General features: G+C 41.6%; 1 protein-coding gene across 1 annotated transcript in view; it reads left to right on the forward strand.

The window, feature by feature from the left end:
• The window catches only part of L3MBTL3 (L3MBTL histone methyl-lysine binding protein 3), a 137569-nt gene that overhangs the window by 69552 nt on the left and 49607 nt on the right, over window positions 1–18410 (forward strand). The window contains exons 11-14 of the mRNA XM_077811739.1: window positions 2863–2939; window positions 8709–8794; window positions 12368–12478; window positions 14120–14234. Coding sequence (XP_077667865.1) covers window positions 2863–2939; window positions 8709–8794; window positions 12368–12478; window positions 14120–14234 — 389 coding nt within the window. The remainder of the gene's footprint in view (window positions 1–2862; window positions 2940–8708; window positions 8795–12367; window positions 12479–14119; window positions 14235–18410) is intronic.

An 18410-nucleotide genomic window follows, 5' to 3' on the forward strand; every position in this document is an offset into this window, starting at 1 on the left:
AATTTTGGGTGGAGGGTTTAGTGTGTTGGGTGGTATTGGTTGGCCTGTGGTTTACAGGAGGTCAGAGTAGGTAATCTGGTGGTCTCTTATGGCCTTAAATCTGAATGACTGGCCTGAGTGACAAAATTGAGAATAGAATCTAGCATTCTTGCCTTCAAGTTATGTACTCAGTCTACTAGACCACAGCTGTCCCTCGAAAGAATGCTGTATGTCCTACTTAAGATAAAAGTCGGCCATTTTATTTGTCAATATTTCTCATTTTTTAAAATGACAGTAAGGTGCTCAGAGGCAATGTTAATAGGATACTTTAAAAATTGTCCATTTTTCCCACACTTATTTTACTCATCACACAGTGATAAAGTGACTATGTCTCGGTATCAAAAGTGACTTAGATGCTTAGGAGTCTTTTGAAAGTGGAACATAAGCTCTTAAGTAGTTTATGTGCTTTTGAATATTTTACTCCAGAGCTCTTCAGGCAGCATCAATGCAATGAGTCCAATGAGGTAATGGCTCAGTCTTTGCAAACTCCCCTGGCCCAGCCCCTTAATGGATTTGGGAGAGAGAATACCTGTTAGTCCTACTGTTCTTTACTTCTTTCCTCTCTGAAGTCTCTGTAGAGAGAAGGGAAGAGTGTGTGTGTGTGAGAGAGAGAGAGACAGAGAGATGCATTTGAAGGAGGCATAACTCTGACTTTCTTAGAACTGCTCCAGGCAGAGCTTTTCTGAGTTAGGTGTAAAAGACCAACTAATGGAGATAGAATGTGAACCTTTGGGAACTTCACAACCCTAAAAAGTGTTGACACAAAAGTACCATATTTTCAAAATAAAAAAACAGGGTATTTTTAAAGTGGAATAAATAAAGTGCTATATAAATAATAAACTTAAATACATAAAACGTATTTTGTGCATTTTTTTGTAAAGGACAAAATGTTGGTACACTTGATATCAATTGCATCCTTTGCTGTTGTAATAAAGCCTTTGTTTCTAGAGAGTACTTTTTCCTCTAGGGCTTGATATATTTGAAGTTAGCATAGAGAAATACTGGTGCAGCTGTTCAGTTTTATATTATTAAAAAAAAAATTCAAAAAAAATTACCCTAGACAGGTATTTCAGCATTAGGTCTAAAATCTATAAGTAGAAATCTGAAACAGTACTTGCTGTGTGATGACGGTAATGAGATACCCTGCTTGCATTTCCATTATTTAACGTACACAATTAAATCCACCTACACTGGACTTCATCTATTTGTCATGTAAAATCACTTTTAAAACATCAGTGTACTTTAAGGTCTTTTCTTTAAATTCTGAATAAGAAAATATTTCTTTACTTTTGCTTTATGTAGCACAAGCTCAAAGTCAATGTAGTTATCGTAATATAGCCAATGGTTCAGTCCTGTGTTCTTTTGTGTGCTCAGTTGCCCATTGAAATCAATAAGTGGAGGCAATATGGTAAGATATCTGACATGTTTAGACATCAGGGTCTGGATATACCTTCAACTCATGCAGAAGTCTTCCTCCCTATGATAATAACAGGGTAAGCCCCTCTGTGTTCCATAGGAAGTAAGGATGTTGGAGATTATAGAATAACAAACTGATTTTTTTTTTACTTACTGCTATTCACACACACACACATATATATATATATAATGTATGTGAAATGTTAACCCTTAGGATGCTGACACTTTCCAGAATTCCTAACCATGTGAAGAAAACAGATATTATCATATAGACCCCAACCTTGCAATAGGAGCCACATGGGCAGACAACGGTTGCCAGGCATCTGGTTTTCAACCGGAACATCCGGTCGACAAGGGACCCTAGTGGCTCCAGTCAGCACAACTGACCAGGCCACTAAAAGTCCAGTTGGCTGCAGTGCCAGCAGGGTAGGCAGGCTCTGTGCCCAGCTCCGCGCAGCTCCCAGGAAGTGGTCACCATGTCTCTCCAGCTCCTAGACAGGGGGCGGACAGGGGGACTCCACTTGCCACCCCCAGCACCAGCTCCTCAGCTCCCATTGGTCAGGAACCATGGCCAATGGGAGCTGTGGGGGTGGCTTCAGCAGTTGGGAGCAGCACATAGAGCCCCCTGGCCACCGCTCTGCTTAGGAACCAGAGTGACATGCCACCCACTTCCTGGGAGCCGCCTGAGGCACCCCGAGCCCCCTCCTGCACCTCAACCCCCTGCCCCAGGTCGGAATCCTCTCCCGCACCCAAACTCCCTCCCAGAGCCCACAATCCCCAGCCCTGAGACCCCTCCCACACTCCAAACACTTGGCCCCAGCCCAGAACCCAGACCCCCAGCCGGAGCACTCGCCTTCCCCCTGCATCTCAACTCTCTGCCCCAGCCAGGAGCCCCCTTCCGCACCCAGAACCTGTCATTTCTGGCCCCACCCTGAAGCCCACATCCCCAGCCCAGAGCCAGTACCTCCTCCCACACTCTAAACCCCTCAGAGTGGCCTCACAAGACCCCAATTCTTTCTGAATGCATTACTGGGATGCTTGAGATGGGCTGACATGTTGTGCTAAGAATCTCAAGATTTGAATATGTGGGAACTGGTGAGGGGGCTCCTCAGTGGAGGAGTTTTCCTTGGAATTTGCTGTCCTTGTTGGTCCAGTATAATTGGGTCACTGACCTTCCAAAAATGTTGCAAAGGTCTTATGCTCACTCTTATGGGGTAAGATTGAATGAGGTATATTGATATGTTTTTGTTACAGTTAAAATTTATATTTTGAGTTAAATTCATCATAATTTATTTTGGATTTGTTAAATAATTCTGCATTTTTAGGGGAAAAAATAAAAAAAAACTTGTGTGCATGCCCAGACAACAAAATGATGAATGCATTTTTCAATTACTTTTTCCCCTCCAGGTGTGAGGCAGCTAGCCCACACATTCATCCCATTGGATGGTGTAAAGAACATAGAAGAACTCTCATCACCCCTCCAGGTTTGTACTACACTTCAGTACTATCCAACTGAAAGAATTAAAGAAAATGTAGCTAGCAACAGCATTGGCCAAGGCTCATAACACACATCATGACAGCTCCATTGAAATACTCTACTTATAATTAAGAATTGGTATTTGGAGGGGCCTGAAGTGGTCTATTTACAAGCACTTGATATATTAAATTGAATGATGCATGCACAAATTTGATATCTTTCTGTGCTGAATTAATGAGACAGTTATCCATACAAGATATTCCCAGGGAAAAGCCTAGAGATGGTCAAAAAGTGAAATAGAATGAGACAAATAGCCTGTCTACCTCTTTTCTACTTTTTCTCTCTCGTGTTCTCTTTTGCTTTTCTTTGCCTCTATATTTTTTTCTCCTTGTTTCTTTTTGTGTGATGGGCTGAATTTACTTACAGGTTCTGGAGTCTTAGTGCTGAAAATTGTGAGAGATATTGCAATGCCATGCAATCTCTTTGGGGACTATATTGTATTAAATGTATAAATGGGGAAGGATTACCACAGCTCCTACAGTAACTAAAAACAATGGCAAGTGATTAAGGTGGACCATCTGAGTCTTATCTAGAGAGTTTATCCCCCCCATTTCCCGGAACAGTTTGCATACTGCTTCAAGCTGGGTTTTCCAGAGTCTACGAAACAAAGAAAGGACCTTTGGTATGAAAATATGAGCTTGAATTTACACAAGGTCTTCCTTCTGATCCAGCAAACAGACAGACTTTCTGTCCAGTGGAGGGCAACCCATGTGGAAGGGTCTAACTTCCAGATTTGGTTCGCATGCAGATATTTGTCTAATGCAACAACTCTGTAAACCTGGCATATATGCTGTTGATATTTTTGTCACAGTTTCAGGTAATTGCACCCATATCTCCCTCCCACCCCCTTTGTGGGCCACTCCCAGAGTTCCCAGTCAGATCTCAAGTTTGCAGCCATCACCTGTCACTGAATAGAGACCTTTAACCTACTCCCTTCAACCAGGAGTTTTTAGGGCTGTACAGCTCCCCACCTTACGCTGCCTAGAGGCTAGCACCTGTGCTTTGCTTTCTCTCCAAGGGCTATGAACAGTGTATTGCAAGCAGTTACAAGTTACCGGTGATGGAGTATACAAACCCCACACTGGGCTGGAAGAGGTTAAAGGACAGTACTGGGCCCAGGTAGCACCAGCCCTGTAGAGCATGCTCCAGCTGAAGGAAGGGTTGAAAAGGGAGCAATCCAGCTCAGAAACGGGGAGGCTGGGGAGGAGGACAGAAAGGCTACCCAAAAGGCTCCTGAGAAAAGTGCCAGAGAAGCTTCCACAAGGGACTAAGACTGTATGCTGAGCCCAGTTGGGTCTGAGGGTTTGATTGCCTTTTCTTTTGCTTGTCACCTTATATTTCAACTGGAAGCTGGGGGGGGACAGGGAAGGGGGGAAGAGTGAGAACAGCAGACAATAGGAAGTGGTCGGGGGCGTAACTCAGAGGGCACCTTTGAGGGCCAAACACTGTTGACCCTCCTAGCTGGGTCAAAGCCTGGTGGAGTGGGTGGGCCTGGGCTCCCCTCACTGCCCACCTCACCACACCTCTGATTAAAAGAGGGTCTGGACTGCAAGACCTGCCCTTAGGGAGGTGGCCCTATATGTGCTAGCCACTGGGCTGCCTAATCCCACCAAGGACTCTGTGACATTACCATGGTTCTTTATAAGCAAGCACATTTATTCTTAAGGTAAAAGCATTACAAGGAAAACATAAACACAATAGAAGTTCCTATATGCATGCTAAAAGCTTACCTTAGGTCACCCATCAGTCGTATGGGGCTCTAGTAGGTCAAAATCTTTCCAACCCTTCCTCATGGATTGCCCCATGGACAGAAAGTCCTGTCTGTTTGCTGGATCAGCAGGAAGACCTTGTGTAAATTCAAGGTCATCCTTTTATGCCAAAAGTCCTTTCTTTGTCTCCTATTCTCTGGAAAATCCAGCTTGAACCTGTATGCAAACTACTCCAGGGGGTGGTAACTCTCTAAATAGTTTAGTAGCTGTGGTAATTCTTCCCCTTGGAGTAGAATACAATTGTACATAAACCATTGTATACATTTAATACAATATAGTCCCTGAAGATATTGCATGTCATTGCAATATCTCTCACAATTTCAGCACCAAGACTCCAGAACCTGTAAGTAAATTCAGCCCATCACGCAAAAAGAAATAAGGAGAAAAAATATATAGATAAAAGCAAAGCAAAAGAGAACTCCATAGAGAAAAGAAACAGAGAAGGAACCGAGTGATTTGTTTTATTCTGTTTTCCTTTTCAACCATCTCCAAATTCCCATGGCATATCTTCATGGATAACTGTCTCATTAATATAGCACAAAAAGATACTAAATTTGTGCATGCATCATTAATGTTACTATATCAAGTACCGAAATACTTTTGGAAAATGAGATTTCAAGTTCTTACATCAACCGAGATGAGCGCAGGTATACCAAAATACCTTTAAAAATCTGGGTCTTAGTGGATAAGTGGGTGGCTAGCCCTGTGTAATCAAGGGAACAAAAGTGGTAAGGACTTTTGGGGGGAGGAATAGCTCAGTGGTTTGAGCATTGGCCTGCTAAACCCAAGGTTGTGAGTTCAATCCTTGAGGGGACCGTTTGGGATCTCGGGCAAAAATTGGGGATTGGTCCTGCTTTGAGCAGGGGGTTGGACTAGATGACCTCCTGAGGTCCTTTCCAATCCTGATATTCTATGATTCTATGACTCTCAGAAAGAAAGGAAACCAGGGTGAGAGTGAGCATGCAATAGAGAGAGAGAGCGCTTACTGAAAACAAGAAAGCAAGCATTTATTTTGGGATATTGTGTGTTGGATTAACTGGAATCCCCTCCATACTGGAGATCATTAAGACTATTCCATAGAAAGTAGCTTGAGCTATAGCTTGTAAAAAGAAGTGCTGTTTAGCAAAGTTGTTAAATTCCTTTGAGACAGGTCTGTAGTGCCTGTTGGTCTTCCAAATTTATGTAAGTAATTCTAGAATATTCGGTATAAAAATAACCATGAGAGAATTAATGGAAAAAACTTGGAGATTTCTTTCTTGTAGAACGTATGTGATTTAGAGTCAGTCATTCTGTCTGTTAAAGTAAAATTTTGAGAACGGTGGTGACTGTGTGTGGTTACTGCCCTTTAAGGTCTGGAACATTCTGTGTGCCAGAGTTTAAAAACAATTCTTGTCTTTTAGCAGTAATTGCCACTGGTTAGAGCTTGTTTGGATACCCAAGAATGAAATTAGCTGCATGTAGCTTGTAACCAAGGAAACCTCTGAGTGTGCTAGCTCTGTTCATTTTTTGTTTGTTTGTTTGTTTTTTCTTATTCTGATCCAATTAAAGTCTGATCTAATAAAAAACTTATTGGATTTGGAGAAATAACAAGGCAATTGCCATGTTAGCAGTGAGGCAAGAGATCTGTCTGAGAAGAAAAGAGGAAAATGATGATAATTTGTGGGGAAGTTGATGAATCCCTCTGATGTAAAATGTGTAGGATTTAATCATAGAATATCAGGGTTGGAAGGGACTTCAGGAGGTCGTCTAGTCCAACCCCCTGCTCAGAGCAGGACCAATCCCCAGTTTTTTCCCCAGATTCCTAAGTGGCCCCCTCAAGGATTGAACTCACAAGACTGGGTTTAGCAGACCAATGCTCAAACCATTGAACGATCTGTCACCTCTAATGCGATGTAACCATTTTATGTACAAAGGTCTCAGCAGTATTTCTATGCTGATGGTGTTGAAGAATCTTAATAAAAATTTCCATTCTTCATCTCTGTTTGGAAAGAGAGGCATTTGTAGTCCTCAAAGACTTTTCTTTTAGGAACTGAGATATATGAACTAGGAGGACTTGGCTGAATTATTTAAAAAGCAATATGTTCCCCCAACTAAATTCCTAGCTAAGAGGTCTGAGATTCACGTAAGAAATCAAAAGAAATAGAAAATAGGAAAGCCTATTTGATTTCCTGGCTTATCTTAGACAGCTGTTCACAACCTGCCATTTTGGTTGGCATCTAAGAGAAGCACTCAGAGATCATTGTGTGTTCAGAAACAGAAATCCAGAGTTAAGGGGGCCTGCTGAATATTGTTTGCAAAAATAGAACTCAACCTGGAAGGAGCCGCAGATATAACATTAGTGTTTGACTACACCAAGAGACAAGTGTGGCAGTTTCAGAGAGTACATTTACAGTCATATACAGGAAGGAAAGTACAACCCACACCTAGGAGGCCATCAGCAAGTTGGAGGAGGTTTATATTTTCGAGGCGTTGAACTTTGCAGGAATCAGAGGAATGTTCCGTTAAATAAAATGAAGTCAGGGAACTGTGGTGAGAGATATCGTCCAGAATGTTTTTCATGCATCCTGTAGGAGAGTTTCAGTGAAAGGAAGTCATTTTTGCAGAACATGAACTGCTGCACTAGCTATGTGACTATGTAGGACCTCATTACAAATACTGTGCTTTTCTCTGTGAAGACGGTTTGTGACTTACGTATCTTTATTCAGAAAATTCAAGTTTTTGCTCTCCAATTCTCCCACCCCATGCACTGTTGTTTCATAGATTTGTAGTGAGAAAACAGATATTCCTTGTTTAGAAACCCTTTTTGAATGTCACTAATATGGTACCATTGCAAAAGCTTTTATGTAACTTTGTTTAGAAACAAAAAATCTGTGTATGACTGAGAATAGTAAAATAAAAGGTATATTGGCCAATTCTGCATTCATTTGGTGTTGAAGATAGAGGATTTGAAGTTAAGGGCATAAGTTTTGCTGCCATGTGGGATAATGAAAGCACAGATCACAGACATCTGTGGCCTGACAACATGGAAAACTGTACTTAGCCAGCTAGACCTACTTACCAAGTTGAGAAATATCCTACTGCTCAGCAGCCTGGGGAAGTCATGAAACATTTTGAGGCATCAAATTCTAGAGCACAAAGCTACTTCCAGAACAACCTGAACATGTACTGTAAAATTCGAATTTGCCAATAAGTTAATTACAACCTGTTATTTGGCAAACTTCATAAAACACAAGATACTGGTGTAAATTCACTGTCATGTCATGAGTCAACACTTAAACATTTAGTTCTCATACAACGTCAGGGGCAAGCACTCTTTGTTCTTTAAAAGAAAACACTTTTTTGGTGTAAGACATATTAAACAGGACAATCTCATTTTCTTAGAATGAGTCCTCCTCCTCCACCCCACAAACCATGATGTCTGTATCAGAGATATCCTAAATTTAGAAAGTATTACAATAGTTTTGGTTGAAACAACTTCACTTAAAAATGAAAGTTGGTAGATGGTCACATACATTTTAAACTGATACATGACTATCGTAAGTTCTGATTAGTATTGGCACAATAACCTTAAACCTGTAGAATACAGGATTAAGGGTGAAGCACTGTCTTGAATGCATAGAAGTGGATAGACGTCCAATCTTTGTTACTTACCTTCTCAAATCCAGAGCAGTTGTAGTTTATTTTTGTGCTGCTGGTCACTCAGTATTGTGTGTTGTGGGGTTTCTATTTCTTTGATTAATAGGGAGTATGTGTCATAGGCAGCTAGAATGTTCAGATAAGTGCTGCTTATTGTAGTTGCTTTATTTATTCTTTAGATTTATAAAATATTATAACAAATATTTACTTGCCTTATTATGAATTCTCTAGATTAATGTGCTGTAATGTATGTTACATCATAATACTTATATGACATCATTAAACCTTGCTTTTATATTTTTTTCTATTAGATTATCCACATGCCAAACATTTTTCTTGGGAAAAATATTTGGAAGAAACCAATTCTTTACCTGCACCTGCAAGGGCTTTTAAAGTGGTGAGAGAATGTTTACATAGTGTTCATGCTTCCAATTAGCTAATGTACAGTAGATGTTTTATTTTTTTATGTGAGTTTTGAAATTACTGTGAGAAATCAGAAAATTTTTCATCGCTATAAATCCTGAGACTTTTGACTAATTTATACTAATAATACTTAGCTAGCTAATGAGTCCTCCCAGCACACCTCGGGGAGAGGTGAGTGAGTATTATTGTCTCCACGTTACAGGCACAACAAGACAAGTGGCTTATTCAAGAAAGTAGAAGGCATCGTTATGGGAGCGAACAATAGACATGAAATTCGTGGCTCCCTAGGCTGACCTTCTGTCTGTTTTTGTGAGCTTCTGAGGTTCAAGTCCAACGTTTTTGAATACTATCACGTTGCTAAGAAATTCATTAAAGTAAAGCAGAAATGTGGTGCTAGCCCAGAATTCCAGCCATCTGCTGTAGTTCACTGAGGTTTAGTTACTGGCTTACAACACTTTTCACTACAAAATTTTAACAAGCATGGCCAAATCCTGAGTTTTCATCCAGAATAGCCAAGCCAAGTGAGATGTTGCATGCATTTGTTGTGTGGAGGGGAGTCCTCACTCATGGCCGTGGGGCTGGTGACCATGAGAAGTTCCAGGTAGTAACACATCTTCTAACCTCCCCTATCCTCATTCATCCCTGTCCTGCCTTTTCTCACAGTCCTATTCTTTTTGGGAGAGGGAGGGTGGGGCAGAATAAGTGGATTATGTAGTACGGGTATAGAAAGACGAGGCCCGGCATGTAGCAGGGGAGAGGTTTGGCTAGTGACTACATCCTGCACTCACCCTGCAGCAGTGGCTCCTGTCTTGTGGAGCTGGCCTGGCTCTCCAGTTCGGGTGCTGTGATCACATGGTCACAGCACCACTCACATTTGACGCATCCACCCTTCCATTTCCTTCTATAGAGGGGCAGATGTGCTAAACCTATGTAGCACTGTGGCCACATGCACCACCTTGCAATGCCCAGAGTGGACCCAGACATGGGTGCCAGAAGGACTGCAAAAGTGGGGAGCCAAGGCCCTCCCCCCAGAGCCCTGGAGGGAGCCCCCCCACAGCAGCCTGACCCTCCTGGAGCCCCTGCCTTTCCCCTACTCCCAACAGTCTAACACTCTGCCTCCCCCAACTCCTTACCTTACTCTCCTGTTGGTGAGCGCAAGGTCTTCAGGTAGTGGGTCCTTTCTGCTTCCCAGACCCAGTTGGTCCCCGCTACTGAGAGGGACCACCACTGGGGTTTTGGCAGCCGGTAGGTGAGGGCCTGGCTGCCGGCATTTAGGATGTTGGCCAGCTGGCCTGTGCCATAGTGTGCTCCTTCCAGCCAGGTTTTAAAAAGTAGGGTGCGCTGAATTCCCTGTTTTAGAAAGTGGGGAGGGCTATGGCCTTTTGGCCTCTGCTGACTCTAGCACCTATGGAGCCGGGGCAAGCCCCATGGGACAGGAGGTACCACTTCTGGGTGGGCTCGTCACTGACTAGTCAGATTCACAATTACCATGTGTGATGCTTCCTTGGGATACCCAGGATTGTGAGGCACCTTGATGTCACCTACATGAAGAAGCCTTGTCTGTGCCTGCCAGGGATCAGCTCCCCAGCTCCACTTGCCACAGGCAACACAAGTACTCCCTTCTCAGTCCACGCAGGCACTGCCATCAGTTTGCAGGTTAGTGATAGATATTCTCCAAGCATGCCCCTGGAGCACGCATGCCGACCTGGGGGCAAAAGGGGCAATTGCCCAGGGGCCTGGGCAATATAAAAGGGCCCCGGGGCCCCCAGCCACTGCCGCCGCTACCACAGCAGTGTCCAGGGCAAGCGATACAGACAGCCCCCCAACCTGAAGCAAATACTCACCAGCAACCACACAACAGAACCACTCACTCAGGAACCTATCCATTGCCAACTGTGTCCACATATCTGTTCAGGGGACACCATCATAGGGCCTAATCACATCAGCCACACTATCAGAAGCTCATTCACCTGCACATCTACCAATGTGATATGTGCCAGCAATGCCCCTCTGCCATGTGCATTGGTCAAACTGGACAGCCTCTACGTAAAGGAATAAATGGACACAAATCAGACATCAAGAATTATAACATTCAAAAACCAGTTGGAGAACACTTCAATCTCTCTGGTCACTCGATTACAGACCTAAAAGTTGCAATTCTTCAACAAAAAAACTTCAAAACCAACAAGAGACTGCTGAATTGGAATTAATTTGCAAACTGGATCCAATTAACTTAGGCTTGAATAGAGACTGGGAGTGGATGGGTCATTACACAAAATAAAACTATTTCCCCATGTTTATCCCCCCCCCACGCCCCACTGTTCCTCAGACATTCTTGTCAACTGCTGGAAATGGCCCACCTTGATTATCACTACAAAAGGTGTCCCCCCTCCCCCACCCTCCCACCCCCGCTCTCCTGCTGGTAATAGCTCACCTTAAGTGATCACTCTCCTTACAGTGTGTATGGTAACACCCATTGCTTCATGTTCTCTATGTATATAAATCTCCCCACTGTATTTTCCACTGAATGCATCCAATGAAGTGAGCTGTAGTTCACGAAAGCTTATGCTCAAATAAATTTGTTAGTCTCTAAGGTACCACAAGTACTCCTTTCTGGTTACCCAAAGTCCTCCTCACAGCATTTTTCAACCAGGATGGCTTTCATAAGACCAAGGATGCCAGAGCATCTCCCTGAATCCCTAGATGTATTAGACCTGTCCTTTGTTCTTCTCCTGTAAACGGGGGTCCCCCACCCCACCACTGTTCACCTCTTCCTGTTAATTTTCTTCTCCTGATGACTCCACAGAATCTTCTTTAGCATTTGACTCAGTATGCAGATAGACTTGCATTGTAAGTTACGCAATGGCAGGGAAATGCATGTCTCCCATCACCTGTCTGGTGGAACCTGCCTTTAACTTCAAGACTTTAAGAACATAATTTCTAATACATAAATGTGTCTCCTTACATGCTACCTGCACATACATTTTTCAAAGACAATGTTGACCATTGTGACACAGGCTTTCAGTAGAGACTTTATGACACTCTTTGGTGAACAATTATGTAAATACCAGACCCATGGGATTCCTGTAACTCTTATGCATCCCTGCGCTATCTGCTAGTTGGCCTCAAGAGGCCCTTGGGTCACACTGTAACCTCTATGGCAAACTTGTAAATGTAATCATAATTTAAAGTGCCATTTGATCTATGATGAAAGTGTGTGAGTGTAAGGAGATACAATATGTAGAATTATTGTGCAGTATGCTGTTTCATAGAGGTGGAAATGCTCTAAAAACATTTCTAGAGTGTTTGGGGGAAACTTATAGCATTAAAGATCTTTACAGCATTAATGGTGATTTTATTTACCTGGGGGGCTTGAAGTGATGAGACTAAACTCCTAGAGAAGTAAATTATTTTTCTAGACTAAGTTATTTTAATACAACAGTTTTTATGTTTTGGTTTGGATTTTTTTTGGAGGGGAATGATTGCCCTTATATTTTATAACAGTTTTTTTACGTTTCATTGAAATACCCATCATCTCTCATTGTAGAAACCATCTCATGGATTTCAGAAAAATATGAAACTTGAGGTAGTTGACAAGAGGAATCCAGTACTTATCAGAGTAGCAACTGTTGTAGATATTGATGACCACAGGATAAAAGTAAGTCAATCTCTCTCTGTCTCTCTCTCTCTCTAAATTGGACGTCCTGTTTACAGCATGTTGACTGTTTTGTAAAATAAATACTGAAGTTCCAAAATTAAGGACCTTGATAGTTTGCACAGGAAGATATGAATCACACTGATGCACTGCTAAACTCACTCTCATCCTCCTTACTGATTAATACACAAGTAATTTCTTTGGAAGTGGCATTTCTATTGTTTTTTTAGTCAGTGATGTGCTGAAATAGAAGCTAAGGAATAAAGGATGAGTGTGTTGGGAAATTGCATTGGGAATAGTTGAGATAAAAGTTGTTTTATAGAAGAATGTTGATGACTTAATAATACCCAATATCAAAAGATTGCTGTGATTTTTGTATTAGGGCTCATAAAATATTTGGGATAGATGAATAAAATCTTTCTCTATAATTTCCACCCTGCAAAAGCCCAAGTGAGACAGGGAAAATCTAAAAAGAATGAATGAATAAATAAAGATTTCCTTTCTCCCTGTCAGGAGCTTCTGAGGTGTAGAAACTTATATTAATTCTGGACTTTAGATTGGATTAATTTCAAATGCTGTTTGCTAAAGCGTTTGCTGTTTTTTCAGAAGACTTGTATGTCTGGGTTATTTTCTGCTTTGGTTTATAAATCATTTTACTTATTGAGTCTTTTAACTGTTAAAATACTGGCATTTTCTGGAATGCTCACTAGCTAAATGAATATGAAGGATATTTCTTTCTACAGTGTGCGGAGAGTTCTTATGCATACATGATATTTCAGGCAGCAAATACAATTGACATTTCATTTTGAATCCAAATTAACAAAGGGTGTGAAGTCATCAAAATTAATATCTGCACACCTACATATTTTCTGCATAAATTAGTTTGGTCCTGTCAAAAAAATATCCAGTCTAATATATTAAAATGTCAATATTTGTGACCCTTGCAGTTTAATTAACTTCATATTGTATATTGAAATAGCCTTTTATGTACATTTTATAAATAAGATCATAAGAAATAAAGATCCAAGGTCTTCATTAGTACAATAATTTAAGTAAGTTAGTTAGAGTTGCAGATCTTTGGTTCCAACCTGAAGAAAATCAGTGATTATCGTCTACAGAATCACAGTTCGGTCTCTCATCTGATTTAATTCCTTACCCTTAATAGTCAAATTTTACAATTGCTATAGATCCCTTTGTTTTTGGGGGTGGTGAAATTCATCCTTGTGCAGAGGCCCTTTACAAAGTCTATGTACTGGGTTAACTCCTGTTTAAAATAGGAATTTGACTGTTCTAAATGTTTAGAGCCCTTTGAGAGAGAGGGAGGACATAATTTGGCCCTTAAAGTGTTAGTGTATATACATAAACATTATAACTGTCTAAATGTACGTGTATATTTTGAGCCTGACAGTGTAACACACACAGAGACCCATTCTGCTCCCACTTAAGTAAACAACAAACTTCCTTTCTCTTCAGTGGAAGCAAACTAATGCCCAAAATCTAGTTTATACAGCTGTGTAATGTCTACAGTTTTCTCATGTTATTTCTCTAAAGAAGCTGACATTATAAAGCCTAACATTTTGGAAGATTGTTGAGGTAAAATGACTTTATAAAGAATTTTTCTGATGGTTTTTCTTTTGCTTTTAGGTGCACTTCGATGGCTGGGATAGTATTTATGATTATTGGACTGATGCGGATAGCCCCGATATCCATCCCGCAGGCTGGTGTGCAAAAACTGGACACCCTCTTCAGCCTCCTCTTAGTAAGAGAAATCATAAGATGGTATAATTTTAAAATTATGGTGAGGGGCATGTGTAATTTGTGTAATGCTTTCTCTGTGACCCAGTTCATAGGAAGGCAGCAGTTGCTGTATGCAATATAAAATAAGTAGATGTGATGTTTATAACAAAACGCATAATTTATTGAGATTTGGCATAATTAATTGCTTTTTAAGAGGTGACTTCACTGATCTTGTAAATGAAATTTAACAATTATGCATAAGAATTACACTTGTATACTAGAGGAATCTATGGGGAATTCCTGACCCTACTGAAATGAGTGGCAAAACTCTTATTGACTTTAGTTGGGCCAGGATTTTGTCCCTGGGTCCTCTCTCCATATTTTGGAATGTTAACTTGTTTTCGAGGCCCTACACGGTGCAGACTTTTTGAAAAGGCACTTGATTAAAATGTGGTGCCAGATGCTCAAAGTAGGCTTAGTCCCTTTTGTGCTCCAGGCCTGCAAAGGGGGCTTGAAGCTGCCGGTTTGAAAGGGATTCTACCAGAGACATAGAGTGGACATAGTCTGTGAGCTCCTGCACAGAATGGATGTGCTCGAAGGATGAATCAAGGTTGTGTAGTGAAGGAGACTGTATAGGACCATTCTTTCACTTCTTGTGAAAGTTGGAAAGTGTCTAATGAATGAGGCATAGGATTAGAGAGGCCAATCTCACGGCTTAGTCAGTTCAATACTGCTCTGGAGAATTGGATTCTATCCCTGTCTGTGCCACAGAGTTTGTGTGTGATGCTAGTCAAGTCACTTAATCCAAGCTTTTCACGTGTTCTTCATTTTCTGGATGATTGACTTGAGACCTTGGGTCTGATTTGCGGAAGTGCTGAGCACTCACATCTATTACTGAAATCAATCATATAGTATGCTAAGTAAGCAGAAAAATCAAGTCCTAGATGTGTCAAATTGGGCACCCAGAATTAGTGGATACTCTTGATTTATTTCTCTGCCCTTCAGCTCCCTATCTGTTAAGTGGGGATGATAATACTCCCTCATTTCACAGAGATTTTGTGAAAATATATCCGTTAATGTTTATGAAGCTCTCAAATACTTGTCCTCTTCCAGCATGCCTCATCTTATTAGAATCCCTTTTTAATCTTAGTAGTAGTTTTTAGTTGATAGTTAGATTTTAGTTTTAGCGAGAGGAGTACCTCTTTTCCTCTCTTCTCCTATCAGAGAGACTTGCCTCCTTAAGAGGGTATGTCCAGCTCCCAAGGCTTCAGCCATTGCCTCACTTGCTGGGAGGTTTGGATTGATGACCACTCCAACTGCATCCACTGCTGTGGAGAATCACACATTCTGCAGAATGTGTGAACTTCTGCTTACTCCTGAAATGTAGGGCCAGCAAGAACCAGGAGATCAAATTGAGGCTTCGGATGATGGAGCACTCCCTTTGTCCCACATTGGAACCAGATCAGGGGATATTCCATATTCCCCCATATTCCAGTCTCTGGGAAGATCTAATACCCTTTTGACCTTGGCTCATCACTCCCCCAAGAAGGGAGAGACCTCAGAGAGCTTCAGAGGCCCCAAGAAGAGGGGCTGTGACTTGCCCCATAAAGAGTCTGCTCCAAAGAGATCTCAGTCTCCTAAGTCAGCGGTCTTGGAATCGTCAATTTCTAGATCTGGTACGATGGAAGCTGCAGGTTCCTCTGGTACCACTAGGGCTGGAAAACCAAGAAGCTCTTACAAGAGCAAACATGGCTCTAAGCGAGCCTCTGTACTGACCGGGGATGACCAGGAGAAACATTCTGCCAGATAAGATGCATCTCTTCCACCAGTATCTCCCGTGGAGAGTTCTAAACCATTGGTACTGTTGGCTTCCAGAGAGACCATCGCATCGGTACTGGTGTCCTATTCGGTGCCTCAGGAATTTTGATTCTTGAAGGACTTAGCTTTAGCAGAGGAACCGCAGTTCTCACAGATCATGGGCACCAAGGATCCCCTGTACCAACACTAGTTCGGTCTCCAGACCCAATTTATCATCAACACCACCCAGTTCACCACCATTTTCAGTTGGGGCTCCTCCAGTGCTCTGAGGAGGATGGCAGAGGGGACTTTCACTCAGTCCATTCAGTCTCGTCAGTCTCTGCACAGGGTTCCCCCGCCCATCCTTAAAGGAACACTTTCTACGTGGGTCATAGATACAGAGAAGAGTCCAGTGCAAGTCATCACAAGTGGTGGGATCAACTCTGGATGCCATCACCTCTGCCGTATAACACCCCCAGTGATCATACTGGGATCCTGGGCTGCTTACTGTCAGCAGTTTTCTAGGGCTCTGGGCCTAGCCCACTGGGATGAGAGGGAAGATCAGTTTCTGCCACCTCAGACCATTCCCCAGCAGCAGGAGATCTTTGAGGAATAAGAGGCGAGGGAGGATGAGGACACTACTCCTCAATGCACTGTCTCCTCATAGTCGCCTGATGCTTACCCCTGAAATGAATAGAACTATGTCCATTTACACGAGCATAGAATTTGGCCCTATGGCTCTGACCCTCAGCTGGCTCAGTGTAGGTGCAGGATTCCTTTCTCTTTTATAGACGTACAAATAATGGAATATAGGAATTGCCATACTGGATCAGCACAGTGGTCCATCAGGTATAGTACCCTATCTCTGATAGTGGCCAGTCCCACAGAGTATACAGTCAAGGAATACTTGGTTTTTGTTTGTTTTTGAAATCATAAATTCATATCCAAACCCCAAATGTCTAAATTTCATCTGGTTCCAGATTTATCTGAAATTCACCTCTGCTCTAGCTAGCAATCAGATCATTTCCCAAGAAATAGAGAAATGCCAATTTGGTCATTTGAAATGTGTGCAACTGCAGCAGTAAATCAGAGACAAGGCGTTTTTGTTTTATTTTTTGAACTGCTAAATCTCTAATTATTGACACTAAATTTATCACCAGTTGTAAGCTCACCATGGTCAATTGTAGATCATGAACAGTTTGGTTATTAGAGCAGTGACTTGCAGGTATCTATTTAATGAAAGATGTGAGAGTGATTGAAGTGACAATTTAAGGGCTATTTTCTTCAGTATTTGGCTTATTGTTTTCTTTATTGGATTGCTTCATTATGTTGATGAGTATTGGGATTGAGCAGAATAGAATTAGATTTTGTATTTGCCTTTCATACTCAGGGCATTTCAACATGCTTTACAAAATAATGAACTAAAGAGTGTCATTAGGCAGTGACTTTAAAGGCAAATATAGCAGCTATTTTCTACTCAGCAACCACTGTCATGTGGCCATGGGCATTAGAAAGTTTGCTTTGCTTGTTATTATCCTCCCAAGGCCTCTTCTCAGGCCTTTAATTTTCCTGTTCTACTCCCAGTCCTTGCACCAGTTTTGCATGATTAATTATGGCTCCATATGGAACTCATCAATATTGCTCATGACTAAACTGAATAAATAGGTGGAGGCCCAAAGAGATTGTTAAATAATGTAGTCTGAACTGTATCTCATAGGACATTAAACCTCATCCATTTACCGCTATTAAGACGAGTAATTTGTATTTTACTAAAGCATATCTTCCAGAAAAGGCATCTAGTCTTGATTTGAGTATTCCAAAAGATGGAGAAATATACCACTTCCCTTGGTAGTTTGTTCCAGTAGTTAATCACCCTCTCTGTTGTAAATAACTGCCTAATTTCTAGTTTGAATTTCTCTGGCATCAGCTCCCAACTATTGGTTCTTATTAAGTCTTTCTGTGCTAAATTAAAGAGCCCTTTAGTCCTGGGATTTTTGTCCCTGTGAAGGTGCTTAGCCACTCGGAGGCTTCTTTTTGATAAATAAAACAGATTGAGCTCTTTACATTTCTCACAGTAAGGCATTTTGTCCAATCCTTGAATCATTTTTGTCTCTCTTTTCTGCATGCTCTCCAGGTTTTCAACATTCTTTTTAAAATGTGGGCATCAGAATTGTACACAGTATTCCAGAATCGGTCTCACCAAAGCCATATACTGATCCAAAATCACCTTCTTACTCCTAATCACTACTCCCCTGTTTATACATCCAAGGATCATATGAGCTCTTCTTGACATAGTATCTCACTGGGAGCTTATGTTGAATTGCTTACATAAGAATGGCCATCTTGAGTCAGACCAATGGTCCATGTAGCCCAGTATCCTGTCTTCAGACAGTGGTTGCTG

This window comes from Eretmochelys imbricata, chromosome 3, assembly GCF_965152235.1.
Source record: "Eretmochelys imbricata isolate rEreImb1 chromosome 3, rEreImb1.hap1, whole genome shotgun sequence".
In the NCBI taxonomy this organism is placed as follows: Eukaryota; Metazoa; Chordata; order Testudines; family Cheloniidae; genus Eretmochelys; species Eretmochelys imbricata.